This window comes from Acinonyx jubatus, chromosome E1 (assembly GCF_027475565.1).
Source record: "Acinonyx jubatus isolate Ajub_Pintada_27869175 chromosome E1, VMU_Ajub_asm_v1.0, whole genome shotgun sequence".
In the NCBI taxonomy this organism is placed as follows: Eukaryota; Metazoa; Chordata; class Mammalia; order Carnivora; family Felidae; genus Acinonyx; species Acinonyx jubatus.
The window spans coordinates 16,853,344-16,874,320 of record NC_069397.1 but is presented as its reverse complement, the minus strand read 5'-3'; the positions used below and the strand labels follow the sequence as shown (position 1 = coordinate 16,874,320).

The 20,977-nt window shown below is 36.1% G+C and overlaps 1 protein-coding gene and 1 pseudogene across 1 annotated transcript in view; one reads left to right on the top strand and one right to left on the bottom strand.

Moving 5' to 3' along the window:
- The window catches only part of TAOK1 (TAO kinase 1), a 143,024-nt gene that overhangs the window by 109,091 nt on the left and 12,956 nt on the right, over positions 1–20,977 (top strand). Inside the window, exons 13-19 of the mRNA XM_027034564.2 lie at positions 161–295; positions 2,342–2,578; positions 4,727–4,855; positions 6,945–7,148; positions 9,449–9,688; positions 13,811–14,023; positions 15,969–16,151. Of these exons, the coding sequence (XP_026890365.1) occupies positions 161–295; positions 2,342–2,578; positions 4,727–4,855; positions 6,945–7,148; positions 9,449–9,688; positions 13,811–14,023; positions 15,969–16,151 (1,341 nt within the window). The remainder of the gene's footprint in view (positions 1–160; positions 296–2,341; positions 2,579–4,726; positions 4,856–6,944; positions 7,149–9,448; positions 9,689–13,810; positions 14,024–15,968; positions 16,152–20,977) is intronic.
- On the bottom strand, positions 4,514–4,616 carry LOC113592747 (uncharacterized; annotated as a pseudogene).

Below are 20,977 nucleotides of genomic sequence, written 5' to 3'. Positions count from 1 at the left end.
ATTATATTGAAAATAAAATGTCAGCATTCTCAATTTTTGTTTTTACTTTTTAAAATTATTTCTTTAAGATAAATTGACCACATGGTCTCTAAATTTTCTTGAAAGTTCAAGTGAACTGTATTTGTTCACCTCAAATAGTATTGTCTCCTTCTTTGCTTAGGAGGAAGAAAATTACAGAGAAGAGGGAGATCCTAGAACAAGAGCATCAGATCCACAATCTCCACCTCAAGTGTCTCGTCATAAATCACACTATCGTAATCGGGAACACTTTGCTACTATACGGACAGCATCACTGGTATGTTCTTCCCTTGAATTAGAAATACATTTCTCAGGGACACCTGGGTGGCTCAGTAGGTTAAGCATCCAACTCTTGGTTTTGGCTCAGGTCTTGATCTCACGGTTCATGAGATCAAGCTCCATGTTGGGCTCTGCACTGACAGCAAGGAGCCTGCTAGGGATTCTCTCTCATCCTCTCTCTCTATGCCCCTCCCCTGTTCATGCTTGCATGCTTGCTCTCTCTCAAAATAAATAAATATTTTTTAAGAAGAAATACATTTTTCATTTTGGATTGTGGCACCTATACTCAGGTTATGACTATGTCTTATTTTTTTGTATCTGAGGATTATTTTATAAAATACCCATTCAACATTTAAGTGCCTTTTATAAGATACTATATAGAATACCCTGAGAGACATTAAACTAGTAATGTCTTCACGGTGTACAGAAATAACTAATATATTAGAATATATCAAATGCTTAAGAGGGCTAGAAGGTACTAAATAGGAATTCAGATTATTTTTGGTTTGTGACATAAAGGAAGTATTTATAAAAGAAATTGTTTGAGATTTTAATAATTAGTTGGTTTTAGGCACAGAGAGGAAGAAAAAGTTATTTCTACAATATAAGAATTAACAGTAAGGAAATAACCGAGGCTAACCAAAATGGGGGAATGTTTACGAAATGGCAAGTAATTCAGTTTGATGTATTCAAAATATAGTTCTGATTTCCCAAATAACAATAAAAAGTGGATTATGGGGGTGCCTGACTGGTTCAGTTGGTTAAGTGTCCCAACTCTTGATTTTGGCTCAGGTCATGATCACAAGGTCCGTGAGCTTGACCTCTTCATTGGGCTCTGCACTGACAGTGTGGAGACTGCTTGGGATTCTCTCCCTCCTCTGCCCTGTCTTTCTCTCTCTCAAAATAAATAAATGAACTTAAAAAAACTTAAAAAAAGGATCATATATCAGCAAGGATGTTGTTGTAGTGGGGTGCTTTTATTACCCTTATCAGTCAGATTAAGTAGGACCAAAACATGATAAAGGATACACTGGATAAAAAGAAATTACATTAAGATATCATATGAAAAGTAGGCTGTTAGAAAATATGACAGGAAGTAAAAAAAGATGTATCTGAGGAAAAAAGTTATCTGAGTTATCAGCTACATAAGCAGACTTTATAAATCCCATGCAGTGGCCCATGAATCTGTATGACATGTGGGGTCAAGAATGCCATCACCCACACTGGGTGTAGAGATTACTTACAAATAAAGAAAATTTTTAAAAATGATTAATTTTATACTATGTGAATTTTTAGCTCAATTTAAAAATCCAATTTATACATTTTTTTCTTTATAATCAGTACCTTTTGTATCCTGTCCAGGAAATATTTGTTTACCCAAGTAATGATGGTAGTCCCATGTTTTCTTTTGCTTTATGATTCTGAGTTTTATGTTTAGGTCACATGATTCTTTTCAAAGTAATTTTTGTATATGGAATGATATATGAACCAAGGTTTATTTCTTTATTTTTTATACAAATAACCAGTTGTTTCAGCAGGATTTTTTTTTTTAGAGAGTGTGAGCTAGGGAGGGGCAGAGAGAGTGAGAATCCTAAGCCGGCTCTGTGCCCAGCACGGAGTCTAACTCGGGGATCGATCTCCCAAACTGAACCGTGCAATCATGACTTAAGCCGAAATCAAGAGTCTGAAGCTTAACTGACTGAGCCTCCCAGGTGCCCCTCAGCAGGATTTGTTAAAAAACACTTTCCTTTTTTAATTAACTTGACTCCTTGGTAGAAAATGCAATTAACTATGTGTGGCTCTGTTTCTGGATTTTATTCTGTTCCTTTGGTCTATTCAGCCTGTCCTTGTACCAGTACCACACTGTTTTGGTTGCTGAAGTGTATGTCTTCCAATTTTTGTATGCTCCTCAAGATTGTTTTGGCTAAATGGGATCTTTTACATTAATTGCCTGCTTAGTTAACAGCAGAGTGGTCTTAAAATGCTTTTGAAAGAAATGTGTTGCTTTATTTTATTCTTTTTTCTCTATTGTTTGTATGTCTAGGTTACAAGGCAAATGCAAGAACATGAGCAGGACTCTGAGCTTAGAGAACAGATGTCTGGCTATAAGAGAATGAGGCGGCAACATCAAAAGCAACTGATGACTCTGGAAAATAAGCTAAAGGCTGAGATGGATGAACATCGCCTCAGATTAGACAAAGATCTTGAAACTCAGCGTAACAATTTTGCTGCAGAGATGGAGAAACTTATCAAAAAACATCAGGCTGCTATGGAAAAAGAGGTGATTGATTCAGTATTATTAATTTGTGACCATCCCAGAATTAACCAAGATAACATTTTGATATTAGAGTATCTTTTCCTCAGAAACAAACAAATCAATTGGAGAAAGGGAGGGACATTTATATAACATGTATAGTATGAAGTACTGTGTCTGGGAACCAGTAGACATGGGATTGTTTCCTGATACTTGATAGGTTTATAGTGTCACGGTGGGTAAATCATTCAACCTTTCTGGCCCTCAGGTACTCTGGTTATCTGAAGAGTTTGATAAATCACCTATCAATAAGGTGGCTCGGGTCTCAAAAAAATCATTCATGATTCTCTTCCTTGTGTATTTTTTGGAAATCTTCCTTAAATTTAGACCAGCATTTTTATATCAGACAATAATTAAAGATTAAGAGATTCAGATTAAGGTTTAGCCCATTTGTTTATTTACAAATAAATGTCATTCTACTATATGATAAAAGTACATTTAAAGTATTAATGTTTTTGAAACCTTTTCTTTTAAAGGTTTTTGTTGTCCCATCAGTTTCATTTTATTTTGATAGTCAAATTTGTCAAGTACAATGTAAGCTTCTCAGTAAATTCACAGAATACCTTCAGATATGTCTGACTAGTCCACATTGAGGCATTATTTATCATAGCTACCCTATTCACCCTTCTTCTCCCCCAAAAAGAACCACTATCTCTTTATCGTAGTGGCTTATAATATAAATTTATTAATTTACATATTAATAAATATTTATCAAAGTAAATATTTGATTTTGAAATAATTTGGTGAAAGAAAACTATCCTATTGGGCGTTGGGTAGTATTTTCAATAACTTAGGAAGAAGTAGATTCTAACATACTTAGGAAAGCAATTCATGAAACAGGATGTAGAATATGATTACAAATTTGTTTTAAAAATATATATGCTTAGAAAAAGTTAGGAATATGTACCAAAATGATGTTTATATTGGTTATCTCTGGGTGCTAAAATCATGGAAGATTTTCCTTCTTTGTGTTTTTCTGTACTTCATAAATGTTCTACAATGTTTATGCATTGCATATATAATCAGAAATAAGGTGTGCATATCAGTCATTAGAGCGTGCAACTCTTGTTATAAGTTGTAAGTTTGAACCCCATGTTGGGTGTAGAGATCACTTACAAATAAAATCTTTAAAAAAAAGAAAGATAACAATATGATGCATATATCTGATATTTAATATTTTCATATTATTTAATATATAAATAAAAGGTCAGGGTTTAACTTGAAGAAGTCAACTAACATAAGAAGTCATGATTTTTGGTCACACAAAGTCACACATTTGTAGATAAGTGATATATAATTGTGTGTTTTGTTTTACTGGGGGGAGAACACACTCCTGTTAAATGGGGGGAAAAGGTATAAACATTAATCAACATTTTATTTATTTTTTTATTTTATTTTTAGAGAAAGCATGTGAGCAGGGGAGAGGGGAGGTGGGGGGGAGAGACAGAGAGAGAGAGAGAATCTTAAGTAGGCTCCATGCTCAGCACAGAGCCTGCCATGGGGCTCCATCCCATGACCCTGGGATCATGACCTGAGCCAGAATCAAAAAGTTGGATGCTCAACCAACTGAGCCATCCAGGCGCCCCAAAGATCATGTTAAAGACATGTTCCATTTTATTGGTTCTCTGAAATTCAAATATGGATGCTGAGTAACAATTATGAATAATTTGGTGGGGAGGATGCCTGGGTGGCTCACTCAGTTAAGTGTCTGACTCTTAATTTCGGCTCAGGTCATGATCTCATGGTTAGTGAAATTAAACCCCATTTGGGGCTCTGTGCTGAGCATAGAGTCTGCTTGGGATTTCTCCTCTTTCTCTTGCCCCTTCTTCATTTGTGTGCATTTTCTCTCTCTCTTTCTCTCTCAATCTCTCTCTCTCTCTCTCTCTCTCTCTCTCTCTCTCAAATAAATAAACTTTAAAAAATTAATTTGTTGGGTATTCTCATTTTGGTAATACTTAATGCTGATTTTCTACACTTGATCTTAGCCAAAAGGCCGAGAAGCAATGTTGATTTTCTATTTTTGGTTGAAAATGACCTCCTTGGTAATGTCTTATTAAAGTGTTGCTTTGAATGTATCAACTTAACTAATTCGATCCATTTTCTAAATTTCTATAGGCTAAAGTGATGGCCAATGAGGAGAAAAAATTTCAGCAACATATTCAGGCTCAACAGAAGAAAGAACTAAATAGTTTTTTGGAGTCCCAGAAAAGAGAATATAAACTTCGAAAGGAACAGCTTAAGGAGGTACTTATTTTATAAACTTTTTCAAGCCAGTTGTCTGCTTACTGATTGTATGTGATGTTGATCAACTCATAGAGCCACTAAGATAAAATTTTTGTTTGTTTTTTGTCACCATAAAATGTATATCAGTTTGAATGAAGACATTGATTATAATCAATTACTCTTCAGTGGATTGAGATTCTCAGTTGAGTAGGGTCTAAAAAGAATCGTCTCCTGCCAACAGAAGTTATTTTATTTATAATAGCTTTTGTAAGCACTTATTAAGTAACTGAATGATTAGAAATAAAAATATGTGAGCTGTGAAACAAAAAGCCGCACATTTCTTTCTGTATAACAGGAGTCAAACTCTATACTAGAACATTGGGTTTGAAAAGATTATAAATAGGATTCCCAGTTGTAAATAAATATCCAACAGCATGCAGTTTCCCAGTGCAGTAAGAGTTGAATGTTAATGGATATATTAGTTTAAATAATCTTTTAGGTGTATAACTTGTGTATGTATGCCTGTGTGTGTGTGTGTGTGTGTGTGTGTGTGTGTGTGTGTGTGTGTTCATTTGGAATAGTGATTCTCAGTGTAGAGGAAGGGCCATACTAGAGTTTTGGTGGGGAAGTTTCCTGGCAGAAGATTTTGAGAAAGACACCCTTGGGTATAATGTGGCCCGTGTTCTCCTTGTCTCTTTCTATACTGTGTGTGTATATATGTCCTCTTTGGAGAACTACTAATTTATGTGTTTGTTTTTATGTGTTTGAATATCTTGTGAACTAAAGTTAGAAAGAATTGGTCTCTTTCTTGAATAACAGGGGAAGGACCATAAGGTTAGTAGTCTCTGAAAAATCAACTTACACTTAGGAATGATGGCTGATTTGTATTCTCTGCAATATTGATGTTTTTTTAGGTTGAAAATATGCTAGTATTAACATCCTAGGGTTTGTCTCATTGAGTGTATCATGAATGTTCTCATCTTGCCCAATATAAATGCAATTTCATTTAGATAGTTTCTAAGATGATATTTAAAATGCTATAGAGGGACACTTGGGTGGCTCAGTCGGTTAAGTGTTCTGACTCTTGATTTCAGCTCAGTTCATGATCTCACTGTTCATGAGTTCAAGCCCTGCATCAGGCTCTGTACTGACAGTGCGGAGCCGGCCTGGGATTCTCCCTTTCTCTCCCTCTTTCTCTCTGCCCCACTCCCTCACGTGCACAAGTGTGTTCTTTTTGTCTCTCAAAAATAAATAAATTTTAAAAATAAATACAGTGCTGTAGAAAAGCCTTGGTTTTTATTTGTTTAGTGGTATTATAATGCCAAATATTAAATACCACTCATAAAGAATGTCTCTGTTCTCCCCTGGTTTTGTTGATTTTCCATTTAATTTACAAGTCTTTTATATTGAGTGCATCCGTAATCTTGCCAAAAGCTTGATATTTAGAATGTCAAAAACCAACTGAGACATAACTGTATTGTAGCCCTAACTTTAATTTACATTTGATTTTACCCTGAAAGCACCACCTTCTGTCTATTCTTGGGATGGATTTAAAGAAAGATATGTTTTACTTCATTTACCAATTATTATGTACTTTTGAGTCATCATACTTGTAGTTATGCAAAACCAAAAGGTATGCATGTTTTCTAATGTATTTTTCTCTTTTCCTGTCCTAATTCACCGGTAACTCAAGAAAAAGGAAACTACCTAACTCCTTAAGGTCATTGCCCTGTTTGAGCATTAGAGAGAACACAAATTCAGTACTTTTATTTAAATTTACCAGCTACCAAATATTACATTAACTACTTTCATGTAGTTAATTTTTATGTTTTTTTCTCTTTCTTTCTTTCTTTCTTTCTTTCTTTCTTTCTTTCGTTCTAATATTTGTTTATTTTTGGGAGAGTGCATGTGAGGGAGGGGCAGAGAGAGAGGAGGACAGGATCCAAAATGGGTTCTGCTCACAGGCTGACAGCAGCAAGCCCAATGTGGGGCCTCAAACTCACAAACCACTAGATCATGACCTGAGCCGAAGTCGGATGCTCAACTGACTGAGCCACCCAGCTACCCCAATTTTTATGTATTTTGAACTGAGTTGTTTTTTTGTTGCCAGGAACTGAATGAAAACCAGAGCACCCCAAAAAAGGAAAAACAAGAATGGCTTTCAAAGCAGAAGGAGAATATACAACATTTCCAAGCAGAGGAAGAGGCTAATCTTCTTCGACGACAGAGGCAATACCTAGAGCTGGAGTGCCGTCGCTTCAAGCGAAGAATGTTACTTGGACGCCATAACTTGGAGCAGGACCTTGTCAGGGAGGTATGTTTGAATGATATGAAATCAGAAATAAGTCCCATCACATCTCAGTTATAAGGCCTTTGCACTCATTAATCCTCTCTGCCTAAATCCTTCTTCCCCAGATACCCAATCTATATAGCTAGCTCTCTCTCCTCTCCCTTCTTTAAATGTTCTTCTTTGTACTTTTTTCTCTTACACATACACTTTTTGGGGGAAGTCTCTCTTCCCAGCTAGAATGGAAATTATGTGAAGTCATAGGTTTTGTACAGGTCTTTGTATCCCTAGTGTCTGGCCCATAGTAGGCATTCAATAAATATTTATTAAATAAATAATATTTATTATTTATCCATGAATGAAGTATTAATTTTTAAATATGAGAATGTTAATTGGATGATTTATGCCTTTTGATCTGAAATGAGTGCCATGAATTGTGTGTTACCACTTAGCACATTGTTATAATCATACATTTATTAACTGGTCAAGTGTAGAAACTCTTATCAAAATGAAAACAATTTTTTTTCTTATCAGGGATAACTGTGAACATAGATAAATTTATTTCCAAGATGGCTTAAAATAAGCTTCAAGTATAGCATAACTGTTCAAATTCAGTAATAATTAAAGAAATTGAAATTAAAACAGTTGCATCAATTAGATAAGAACAATTAAAAAGACTGGTAACATGGGGAAATGGACAGTATTGGTAAGTATAAAGTATAAACTGATACTGCCCTTTTGGAGTATAATTCAGCAATAGGTTTTAAAATTTAATATGCATCTATATTTTTACCAAATCTACTTCTGGGACTGTATCCTAAAGAAATAATAACATTGGGCGCCTGGGTGGCTCAGTCGGTTAAGCGTCTGACTTCGGCTCAGGTCATGATCTCGTGGTTTGCGAGTTCGAGCCCCACATCGGGCTCTGTGCTGGCAGCTGGAGCCTGGAACCTGCTTCAAATTCTGTGTCTTCCTCTCTCCCTGCTCCTCCACTGCTCATGCTCTGCCTCTCTCTCTGTCTCTCAATAATAAATAAACGTTAAAAAAAATTTTTTTTTTAAAGAAACAGTAACATGGTTATATGATGTATCTATCATGCCATGGATATTTATTGAAAATTTGTTTAAAGCAGAAAAATGGAAAAATTAGGAATTGCAAAGCAGTAGCTTACTTTTGAAACTTAAAAAAAATTTTTTTTAATGTTTATTTATTTTTGAGAGAGAGACAGAACGTGAGTGGGAGAGGGGCAGAGAGAGAGGGAGACACAGAATCTGAAGCAGGCTCCAGGCTCTGAGCTGTCAGCACAGAGCCTGATGGCAGGGCTCTAACTCATGAGCCATGAGATCATGACCTGAGCCTAAGTTGGACGCTTAACCAACTGAGCCACCCAGGCACCCCTTACCATTGAAACTTAAAAAAAAAAGATCTTTATGTACTGATCTGGTCAAGATGTATGTCCATTATATTTTTAGGTGAAGAAAGCACATTACAGGCCTATAATGTATATTGGTATTCAGTTTTAAAACTGTAGGTTTTGTATAACAGATGTGTCATGATAAGCATGGGGGGATATTTCTGAAACATTTGCACCAAACTGTTGGCTTCTGGAGAAAGGGCAAAGGAGGCAAGTTTCACTTCTACACTTCTACAGTGTGTGTGGGTGTGGGTGTGTCTGTTGTATGTGATACACTTGTTCCTTTTATTCTGAAAAAAATTTATTGAGCATGATGTGCTAGGTATTATTCTGAGGACTTCGCATTTATGAACTTGTTTCATCCTCGCATTAAATCTACGAAATTGCTATATTATCTTCGTTTGAGAAGTGATGAAGCTGAAGCCAAGAGTTTAAATAACTAACCCAAAGACTTACTGCTCATCAGTAGCAGAGCTATGATTTAAAATACAGGCAGCCTAGCTCTACAGTCCATGTTTTTAACCACTACACTACATTGGGTATACTGCATGTAATAGACTTGAATAGCATACTCTGAAAAAATACACTGGATGACTTGTGAACCCTCTTCAAATATACAACTAGAAAACAATAAAGAAAGGAAAGAGGGGAGGACATTAAACCTCTTGAGATAGATTTGGTACCTTTTAAACTCACTGCATGAAGTAGTGTTAATGAATAGTAAATGAACAGTGTAAGGAAATGTGCTAATTGTTTATTTACTACAGCAAATATTATAAAACTCTAATACGATGCAGCCATTATTACATCAGAGGATTACATCTATTTCTTGGTTATTCTGTTTCTTAGGATTTTTTTTTCCAGGCATCATACAGCAGTAAATTATACTTTTGCTTTTTGTGTTGTGGATTAGGAGTTAAATAAAAGGCAGACTCAAAAGGACTTAGAGCATGCCATGCTACTGAGACAACATGAATCCATGCAAGAACTGGAGTTCCGTCACCTCAACACAATTCAGAAGATGCGCTGTGAGTTGATCAGATTGCAGCATCAGACTGAGCTCACAAACCAGCTGGAATATAACAAGCGAAGAGAACGAGAACTAAGGCGAAAGCATGTCATGGAGGTTCGACAACAGCCTAAGAGTCTGAAGGTACCCCTTTAACCTAAGCTTCTTGATAAAGGGGGAAAAGAGATAAAATGCATCCATGTAAACCATAAAAGTCTAAGAGGTCTGGCATAAAGAATTTGAATAAACTTTTTTCTTTTCATTTTAAGAATGTTTGGTTAGTTTTAATGTGGAGTGTCCATAGCTGTAGACTTTTTGCTTATGTATTTTTCAGCAGCGTACCAAAACTTTTGACTGTGGGAAGTACCATAAACATGAATCAAAATTCTTATTTTAAATGTACGCAAAATGTGCAATGCTGATATTACAGTCTACATGTCAACATGGTAACCTGTTGTCTTCTCACTGTTGTCCCAAGTAATACAGTTTTGGAATCTTATTTCCTCTAAATATGATTTGTTTCCAGAAAAGGCACTAAGTTCTTAATCAGCACAAAAGCAATGAATGAAAACTGCTTTTTTATCCTCTCTCCCTTCATTATCTATACTTACTGTAAGAGGAGCAAGGGAATCATCACAGTGTTACCCCCAGTCTGCTTGCTTGCTTTCTTTGCTTGGTAGTGTAGGTAAAAACCATGGCATAGGTAGTTGGAGGTATAATATTTTTTTTAATTGGCACATCAGGGTAAAGCAAATTGTTATATGCCTCCCTCTCCAAAATAAGGAAAAACAAGTGTTGGTGATATATAATACAAAGGACTTTAAATTTTGTATTTATTTTGAATACAGGAACTCATTCATATAATATGAAATTCAAAATATACCAAAGTATATTATAAAGATTTCCCCCTCTCTGCCTCTCCAGCCAGCTGATCTAGCCCTGAATCAACCAGAGTTAACAATTCTAGGATGTTTTCAAATTTTGTAACTTGTAATAAATACTTGAAGGAATATAATCAATCACATTAATCTTAATGAGCAAAAACAAAACCATCTACTACATAAGCTGTTGTCTATAGTAGTACCTCAGTTAATTTTATTTACATCCATTAAGGCCTACATCCCACAGTATCTCCTTTTTAAACTTTACCCTGACCCCTTTTATTTGATAATTTAACTATAGAACTGTTCTTTGTCTTACCTGAGTAACTGTCCTGGAGTGAAGTGCAGTTCATTCACAGAGGTAATCTATGTTAAAATCTGTACCCAATCATAACTCTGATTCCCACCCAACTCCATTCTAATAGGCTGTCTTGAATGAGATATAGAAGCAGAATTAAAGTGTTTTACCCTTTCCTTGTGAAGGATAAAATTGCACTTTGCTATGTCTTCAAAATAACTAACATCAATTAAAGAGTAACTTGTGTTGACTACCCATATAACCTTCATTAGTCATTGCTTAGAAAAACTGGAATTCATAATGATTTTTCAGCTTTGTTTTGTCTTTGTAATGAAGACCTTTGTCTTCAGAACAATTTCCCACCAAAAGATTTTTAAAACATGTCTGTAAGATTAGTTACCATTTTATTTATTTATTTTTAAATGTTTATTTATTTTTGAGAGAGAGAGACAGAGACAAGCAAGGGAGGGGCAGAGAGAGACAGGGAGACACAGAATCCAAAACAGGCTCCAGGCTCTGCGATGCATGGGGCTAGAACTCATGAACCACGAGATTATGAGCGGAGCCAAAGTCGGACACCCAACCGACTGAGCCACCCAGGCAGGCACCCCAGTTATCATTTTAAAGTCAGCAGTACCCAAAAGTAAACCAAACTGAAAGCTTGTGAGTTTTCTATAGTCATACCATAAATCTGTTATGACTGCATTTCATTGAGACTTGGAATAGGTAGTTGTTTGATATTTAACCCTTCCTTTCTGTTTCCTCTTGTTGGAGCCTTTTCAGTTTGAAAGCTTATAAACACTAGATTTGATTTTTACAGATACTGTACAAAAAGTGAGGAAAAAGTAGTATTTCATAGTCATGGACTTTGAATAGAAAGCCTCCTTTTCTTTATTTTTTAGAGTTAACAAACTTGTGTGCAAGCAGGGGAGGGGCAGAAAGAGAGAGGGAAAGAGAGAATCCCAAGCAGGCTCCACACTCAACGCAGAGCCCGATGTGGGGCTCAGTCTCATAACCGAGAGATCATGACTGGAGTCGAAATCCAGAGTGGACACTTAACTGACTGAGCCATCCAGGCATCCCTAGAATGATTCCTTTAATGACCAGTGAGCTCAAGATTTTCCATAAAGGAAATCATTCTGTTACATTAGTAGGGAAGAAAATCACGATACTTTCTTAGTTATATATATCTATCTACTTGCTCAATTTGAACAAATCAGACTAGATTTTAACACTAAGTCATTCCAATTTTATTTGACTAAATCGTAACAGTTGTCTCTTTCAGCTTTCTTCAAGACTTTAATGGGGACTAGGGGGACTTTAGTTTGAGTACTTACGTAAGTTGGAGTTGGGGTACCATTTCTGTAAAATGGATTGGGTAAACACTTAATTGCCTACTCGGCTGTTTCTTCATCTGTCATCCAGATGATAGTGTTAAATCATTAGAAACAACTGTAACTATGTTCTAGTTTTCATTTGAGTTTAGTATTGAGGGATACAGTTTATTCTTGGTTATAAATATTAGTATTATTCATGTGAAAAAATTTTCAAGTTCTTTTTTCTTATTAGGCTAATATAGAATGATAATTTTCTTGATATAATATTTTAAAAATAAAAACTTTTAAAAGAACAAATGTTATACAGAGGCAGGAGAGAATGTCTAAATTGTATTGTTTGATTCCTAGCTAAGTTGGAAGAATTTTGTTAACCAATGACAGCATTTAAGTGTGGTACTACCAAGCATAGAGTTTTGCTTGGTCTCTACTAAGCAAGAGTTTTGCTTTCTAGCTAGACAATTCTTGACCCTTCACAGAATAAAGTATATGACTATGACATAGTGCCTCAGTTGGTGTGAAATATGGAAAAGGGCTGTTTGAGGTTGTAGTATTACAAGGGGTGGTGAATAGTTCCTTGACAAGTGTTTTACTTTGGTGTAATACGTGCATTTGTTGCACACTGAATCAACCAATCAATATCTAGCAGTATTTATATTTAGGTAAAATAATTTCAAGTGTAGTTTCTGCCTTAGTGTAGTAAATGAATATATTCTCATTTACAGGCTTACTCAGTATACTTTACAGAATTATATCTCATCTTGTTAAATCTTATTAAAACCTGAGTTCAGTGATTAGCAAAAACTAAAGCCAAAACTCTCTGTTTCGGAGCTCAGTTATTTTATCTCAGAAATATTTATGTAGCTCATGGCTCTTATCACTCCAAGAAAGGATGTCCTCTCCCTTGCCCCATGACTTTATTTTTTTTAATTATTTTTAAAATTTTAAAATTTTATTTAAATCCAAATTAGTTAACATATAGCGTAATAATGACTTCAGGAGTAGAATTTAGTGATTCGACACTTACATATAACACCTAGTGCTCATCCCAACAAGCGCTTTCCTTAATGCCCATCACCCATTTGGCCCAGTCCCCCCCCCCAACACCTCATCCCATAACTTTTGTTTGACCTTTAAAAGGTTAGTTAACTTGACTGACTTTCAAGTTTTTGCTAAGGATGTTTCTACCTAGTTTATTTCCTTAAGGAAAAGAATCGTATGAAACAATATTAGTCTGTTACTAATACCCTGCTTTTGTGGAATCTGTCATACACTATGTAGTTAGAGTTGAGGTTGTTATTAAAAGAAATTGAAGCAAAGTGTTTCAGATATGGAAAATATGCTTATTTTCTGCCTCAGAGATTTGATAAAATATTGTCTGGCCAATAAAATACTTTGCTACATGTAATCAATGAGAAGAAATTTGATTTTCTGTCATTAATATATACCATAATCAAAGCTAATTTTAATACCTGCTCATCACTAAATTTACTAACAAAATTATGACTATTGCTTGAAGTCCTGTGATAAATGAGGTTCTTGATATTTTAATGTTTTAAATTAGAGCTTTTGTTATAAAAATGCATAGAATCCAGTGGTTTGACCCAATAGCCAAGTGTAAAAGTACCTGCAACGTTACGATCTGACCTTTTTGTTTTCTCCCTTTCTCCTAGTAGCCTTTCTTTTAATGAAAACCTAAGGTATACCAAATGCCAAATGTTAAAAATATATGCATCTATTTTTTTCTTCCCAGTCTAAAGAACTCCAAATAAAAAAGCAGTTTCAGGATACCTGTAAAATCCAAACCAGACAGTACAAAGCATTAAGAAATCACCTACTGGAGACTACACCAAAGAGCGAGCACAAAGCTGTTCTGAAACGGCTCAAGGAGGAGCAGACCCGGAAGTTAGCCATCTTGGCTGAGCAGTATGACCACAGCATTAATGAAATGCTCTCCACACAAGCTGTGAGTTTGTTTTATTTAGACAAAATAAATTTAGTGCTCCTTTCTTTCTACCAGCAATGAAATCCCAGCAATTAAAATACTAGTTAGAAATGATACTTCTCGGGCAGCTTGGGAAATAATGGTGATGGTCCATATTCTTCCTTCTCTGAGCATTGCTTGGAAGTATGCATGATGTATGCAGAATTCTTATTGATACATTCAGACATGAAGTTTTATTTATTTATTTTTAAAATCTTTCCAGGGAGGGGTGCCTGGGTGGCTCAGTCAGTTAAGTGTCTGACTTTGGCCTGGGTCATGATCTTACCATTCCTGTTCCTGAGTTCAAGCCCCACATCAGGCTCTGTGCTGACCTGAGTTCAAGCCCTGCTTTAGCTCTGTGCTGACAGCTCAGAGCCTGGAGCCTGTTTCAGATCCTTTGTCTTCCTATCTCTCTGCTTCTCCCCTATTCATGCCCTGTGTGTGTCTCTCTCAAAAATAAACAAACATTAAGGGGGCGCCTGGGTGGCTCAGTCAGTTGGGCATCTGACTTCAGCTCAGGTCACGGTCTCACGGTTCATCAGTTTAGGCCCCGCATCAGGCTCTGTGCTGACAGCTCAGAGCCTGGAGCCTGCTTCAGATTCTCTCTGCCCCTCCCCAGCTCATAGTCTGTCTATCTGTCTCTCTCTCTCAAAAATAGATAAACATTTAAAAAAAAATTTTTTTAATTAAAGTCTTCCCAGAGAAGTTTCTCTTTTTTTAAATTTTATTTTGAGAGAGTCAAAGAGAGAGTACATATGCGCATGCGCATGCCGACACACACACACACACACACACACACACACACACACACACACACGCATGCACGCACGCACACGCGCAAGTTGGGGAGGGGCAGAGAGAGAATCCCAAGCAGGCTCTGAGATGTCAGCAGATCCACCCCCCTCAGAGCTGGAACTAAGGAAGTGTGAGATCATAACCTGAGCTGAAATCAAGAGTCAGAGGCTTAACCAGCTGAGCCACCCAGGTGCCCCAGACATAAAATTTTTTTGTTTTGTTTTTTAAGTTTATTATTTATTTTGAGAGAGAGAAAGCACAAGCATGAGTGGGGAAGGAGCAGAGAGAGAGAGAGAGAGACAGAGAATCCCAAGCAGGCTCTGCGCTATGGGCACAGATGCTGACTTGGGGCTCAAACTCACAACCCGTGAGTTCATGACCTGAGCCGAAGTCAAGAGTTGAATGCTCTATTGACTGAGCAACCCAGGTGCCCCTAGACACTAAGTTTTAAACAAGCTCTCTGCCAGTGCCTCTTAGCACATGCCTGTTGAGGCTTATCCAAAAAGCATATCAAGATTGGAACAGCAGCTTTGTTAGGTAGTGGGCAAAAAGTAGTACTATATTTGGAATCCAAATGGTAACATTTGAATAGAAATGTAAAATATTTTCTATATAAGTTTTATAAACATGTTTTTTTGGTATTTTAGAGTCTGTAGGCCAGGAAGCAAAATTGAGGATATTATGTGGATACTTATATAGCTATTTAAAATGTAACTACTTCAAATGTAAAAACCATTCTTAACTAGTGGAGTATATAAAAAAATGAAAGCAAAAAAACCCAGCTGCTGCCCAGATTTGGCCAGTAAGCTGTTTGCTGGTCCCTATGCTGTAGTTATTTTCATTGGAGAGAAAACATTCAGAGTCATACATATTACCTGATCAGATTCTAGATTTTTCTTAAGAAAAATATGGTTATTTAGCCATCTTCCAAAGAGCTGATGATAGCTTTACCTTCCTAAAGATAAAGGTTACTAGACCTTCCTTTTTCAGAGATGTTCATTCCACGACATGAGAGAGAACAATTGTATATCCTACAAAAGAGTAGTCTGTCTTCTTTCACACCTCCTCTTTTCCATAGGTCAGGAATAGAGAGCTCACAGTTGGATATATTTGTTTTCCTTCTCTCTTTCAGCTACGTTTGGATGAAGCACAGGAAGCAGAATGCCAGGTTTTAAAGATGCAGCTGCAGCAGGAACTGGAGCTATTGAATGCATATCAGAGCAAAATCAAGATGCAAGCCGAGGCACAACATGATCGGGAGCTTCGAGAGCTTGAACAGAGGGTCTCCCTCCGCAGGGCACTCTTAGAACAAAAGGTATAAGTAATATGAGGAAGGTAATTGTGCTAGTGTTTGCTTTTAGCAAAAGCATTTTATACATATTTTTCATATTGACAGAGGTGGCATTGGATTGTTTTCATAATACCATATTTCCTTAATTCTAGTTTTGGTAGCGTTTTGCTTTTTCTTTAAAATTATTGATTTGGGTGCTTGGATGGCTCAGTTGGTTAAGTGTCTGACTCTCGGTTTTGGCTAAGGTCATGATCTCAGGGTTTGGAGTTCGAGCCCTGCATTGGACTCTGCTCTGAAAGCGTGGAACCTGCTTGGGATTTCTGTCTCTCTGCCCCTCCGTGGTTTTCTCTCTCTCTCTCTCTTAAAAAATAAACACTTAAAAATTAAAAATAAATAAAATTATTGATCCAATAATTAACCTTATAATTATTGAGTTCTAAACATCAAGGAAATATAATTAAGTAGTAATTGCTAGAAAAAGGAATATGGGGTTCTGTGAAGACAGTTGAATTGGGAGAGAGTAGTTCTGGCTCCGTGTTCCTCACTTCTTTTGTGTACCTTCTCTCGTTAAGGAGATTGGGGGTGAAAAAGGAGATTGGAGAAAAACTTGGGTAGTGAAGAAACAGAACATTAGTAATTGCCTGGGAGAAGCAGGAATGAAGCATCAGGAATATATACTTGTACATCTTGGGCCTGTAACTATACAGATTGGTGGAAGATTATTAGAGGGCAGGAGGTAAAACCAGTTCCACACAGGTGAAAAATCAGGGTGAAAATGTTACTTCTAGATGTATCTTCACTTACTTATTTTTTACTTATTCTTTGTCAGATATATTAAAGAACAGAACTATAATCTCCAAATTTATTTCATCCTTTAAGGTAGTAGAGCTGTGTGTGAGTATTATGTATGTTTTAGGGAAAGGGTGATGGGCAGAATTTTGAGAGGAAAAGTATTTGTTTTTAGAAGTATAGTTAACCCTTAACGCAGGGGTTTGGGGTTGTGACAACCCATGCAGTTGAAAATTTATGTATAACTTTTCTTACACATTATAAAATTGACCGGAAGCTTTACCGATAACATAGTCGATTAACACATATTTTGTATGTTATATGTATTGTATACTGTATTCTTACAGTAAAGTAAGCTAGAGAAAATAAAATATATATTTTTTTAATGTTTATTTTTGAGAGAGCGCAAATGGGGGAAGGGCAGAGAGAGAGGAGACAATGGATCCGAAATGGGCTCTGTGCTGACAGCAGCAAGCCCAAGGTGGGCTTGAACTGATGAACCAGTGAGATCATGACCTGAGCCAAAGTTGGAAGCTCAACCACCTGAGAGCCACCCAGGTGCCCCGAGAAAAAAAAATATTATTGAGAAAATACATTTACAGTACTGTACTATATTTACTGAAAAAAACCCACATGTAAGAGGATCCATGTCATCCAAACTTGTGTTGTTTAAGGGGCAACTGTAGTAGAATATCAGTTGTATCTAGGATTCAGAGCTATGTTCAAGAATTCCTGGGCCATAAGCTCCCAACAGCTGGTATAGTCTTAGATCCATTGTAAGTGAATACTTTTCTAACGGTCTTGCCTAATGAAAGTTGTCATTGTTTCTGAATAAAAATACAATGCCTTCTTATATTAAAAAATAATAGTCTCAAAAAATCCACTAAGATGTTGCTATTTCCCTGGGACAGCTGTCTTTATTGCTGGCTTCTTTGAGAGGTATTTGCTTCTATAAATTATCTCAGTTATGTTTCTCACTCAAGATGAGAAACATAGAACACATATAAAATTTGAGAAGAATCTAGTTTGGGGATAAGCAGGTGGCTCTGTTCGTTAAGTGTATAACTCTGGATTTTTGCTCGGGTCATGATCTCACAGTTTGTGGGTTTGAGCCCCACATCAAGCTCTGTTCTGGATTCTCTCTCTCACCTCTCTCTGCCCCTCCCTGCTTGTGCTTTCTTTCTCTCTCAAATAAATAAACTTCAAAAGAAAAAAGAAAAATCTAGTTTGTACTATGTACAGATTTCATAAATATGATTCCAATTTGAATATTTAAAATTCACTGTAAAGTTCTGTCTCTTATGCTTCAAAATTATCACTAAAAGGAAAACTTCTATAGTATTGTAGAAATAGTGTTGTGAGAGAAATATAGGTACGTACTATTATAATATATTTGTATTTTTATAGCTCCACCTAGTGGTTGAGAGTTAAACAGTGCTAATTAGTATCTTAGGTACAGTCTTATTTCAATATATGAACCAAAGTTTACATGTTCTGCAAAGCCTGGTGTAAAACTGTACCCACTGGTAAAGACGCAGTGGTACTCTCCTACTGCGTAGGGGGACTGTTAGTCCATTTTGAAAAGCAGTTTGGATGTATACGTTGAGCTTTAGAATTGTTAAGTATTTAATATTTTAAGAATTTAGTCTAAGGAAAAGAAATCCAAAATATAGGGGGGAATATACATAAAAATTATCACTATAACATACTTCATAATGGTTTAAAACACCTAACCATCTAGGTTACTGGAAGGATGGGGGCTCAGGCAGGGGTGGAGGATGGATTAAATGGGTGATGGGGATTAAGGATGGCACGTGTTGTGATAAATCACTAAATCCTACATCTGAAACTAATATACTGTATGTTAACTAATTGGAATTTAAATAAAAACATGGGAAAAAAAGAAAAAAATAAAACACTTAACCATCTGAAATAGAGATATAATTAAGTAATTATGGCCAAGCCAATGAAATCTTCTTACTCAGCCATTTAAATGATGGCTTCAAAGACAGTATTAATATGGGGAAATGCTTATGATATGTTGAATGAAATAAAAATGACAAATTATACTTAAAAGTGAATTGAAAGATTGCTAGTAGTGGCAATATTAATACAGAGATTTGAGTGATTCTTCTTTTTTTTATTATTTGAGAGAGAGTGCCCGCAAGCGAGTGGGGGAGGGACAGAGAGAGAAAGGAGATAGAAAATCCCAACCAAGCAGGCTCAGCACTGTCAGTGCAGAGCCCGATGAGGGCTCGAACCCACCAACCGTGAGGTCATGACCTGAGCCGAAATCAAGAGTCAGACACTAAACCAGCTGAGCCACCCAGGTGCCCCAATTGGTTGTTTTTTATTTTTAAAATATTAACTTTGATAATGGAAAGTGCTTATGATAATTTAGTATTAATAATAAAAGAACAATAGGGTGATAAATAGTGCTTTGAGTTGCTGCTTGATTTTTAGGGCTAATGTTTACATTTCAAGTGAAGTGCATGACTATAAAGTAGTTGGGTCATTTGGCAACTACCAAGTCCATGTACCTTCTCTACAAAAACTTTGAAAATTTTTAACAGCTATTTTTCTGCACTTTGTACCTACTGGTTGTACAGATAAGAAACAGTCATCTGAAAATAGAGGTGAAATCAGAGTTGTTCAGAGATGAATAACAATTCTCTTTGAAGATTGCTTTCAGCCTCCAAATGAACCAAAAATTGTTCCTTTAGGTTGTTGAGACACCAACAATGTAAGCTGCACTTGACTCACATGAGGTCTTATTACAACTTTTCTTGCTCTTCCTTTACATAAACAGCAAGATAACATAACTATAAATGTTAAATTCCATGTGAATTTTATACATGCATGAAAAGTGGCAGTGTCTCTGAAGTATAAATGGGCTTTTTTATTATCATTGAATTTTCTTTCAGTATTTCACAGAATCAACAACATGGTTGGTAGGTGTTTTTTTTGTTTGTTTGTTTTGTTGTTGTTATTGTTGTTTTTGTTTTTATAATTTTTTGAGGGGGAGGGCAGAAGGAGAGGGAGAATCTTAGGCTTCACGCCCAGTGCAGAGCCAGACGTGGGGTTCGATCTCATGACTGTGAGATCATGACCTGAGTGGAAACCAAGAGTTGGATGTTCAACCGACTGAGCCACCCAGGCACCCCTCAGTATGTCACAGCACCAACAACATGGTTAGTAGTTTTTAAGTAAGAATTGACAATTGGAATATTTTATAGGACGTTTCTTTGTGGAACATAAAAATAATCACATTTAATTTCAAAGGAGATGGGTTGGAAGAGCCTTTCAAAAGTCTTAATTACGGTAATTCTTATCTACCCAGTGAAACCACCTTTCTAATTTTCAGAAATAACTAACATCTTTTAAAAGAAATGGGAATTAATATAGCCCATCACAAATCTTAGTTTTCATTTTTATCTTGTTGAAAAATGTTCTAAGTGACAAAACTAATCAAAATTAAAACTGTGCTTACTAGATAAAAGGTTGAGAAACATTAATGTGTAAAATATATATGTATCTATGTATCTGGTTGCTGTACCCCAACCAGACACATAGATATGTATATATTTTTAAGTAGGCTTCACACCCAGCACAGAGCCCAGTGTGGGGCTTGAACTCATGACTGTGAGATCAAGACCTGAGCTGAGACCGAGAATCAGATGCCTAATGAACTGAGCTGCCCAGGTACTCCAGTGTGTTTAATGCTTTTGTCATGAGTTTCCTTCATAATATGCAAGACATCTGGATCAGTTATATACTTAGCACATTCTCATCATTTATTAGATCCCTTGAATTAAAATAAATGCTTTTAGCAAATGGATTTTTGAAAGTTTTACATAAAAATATTTAAAAGAAAAATTTGAAGTTCTTTGAATCCTTAGAGATATGTAAATTGTATATGAATCAGGTATTTTATATAAAGAGAGTAAAAGTGGAAAATTATTTTACAAATTCACAATCATTTTTCTTAAAACTTGACAAGCTTAGGGGCACCTGGCTGACTCAGTAGATCATGCGACTCTTGATCTCCGGGTTGTGTGTGA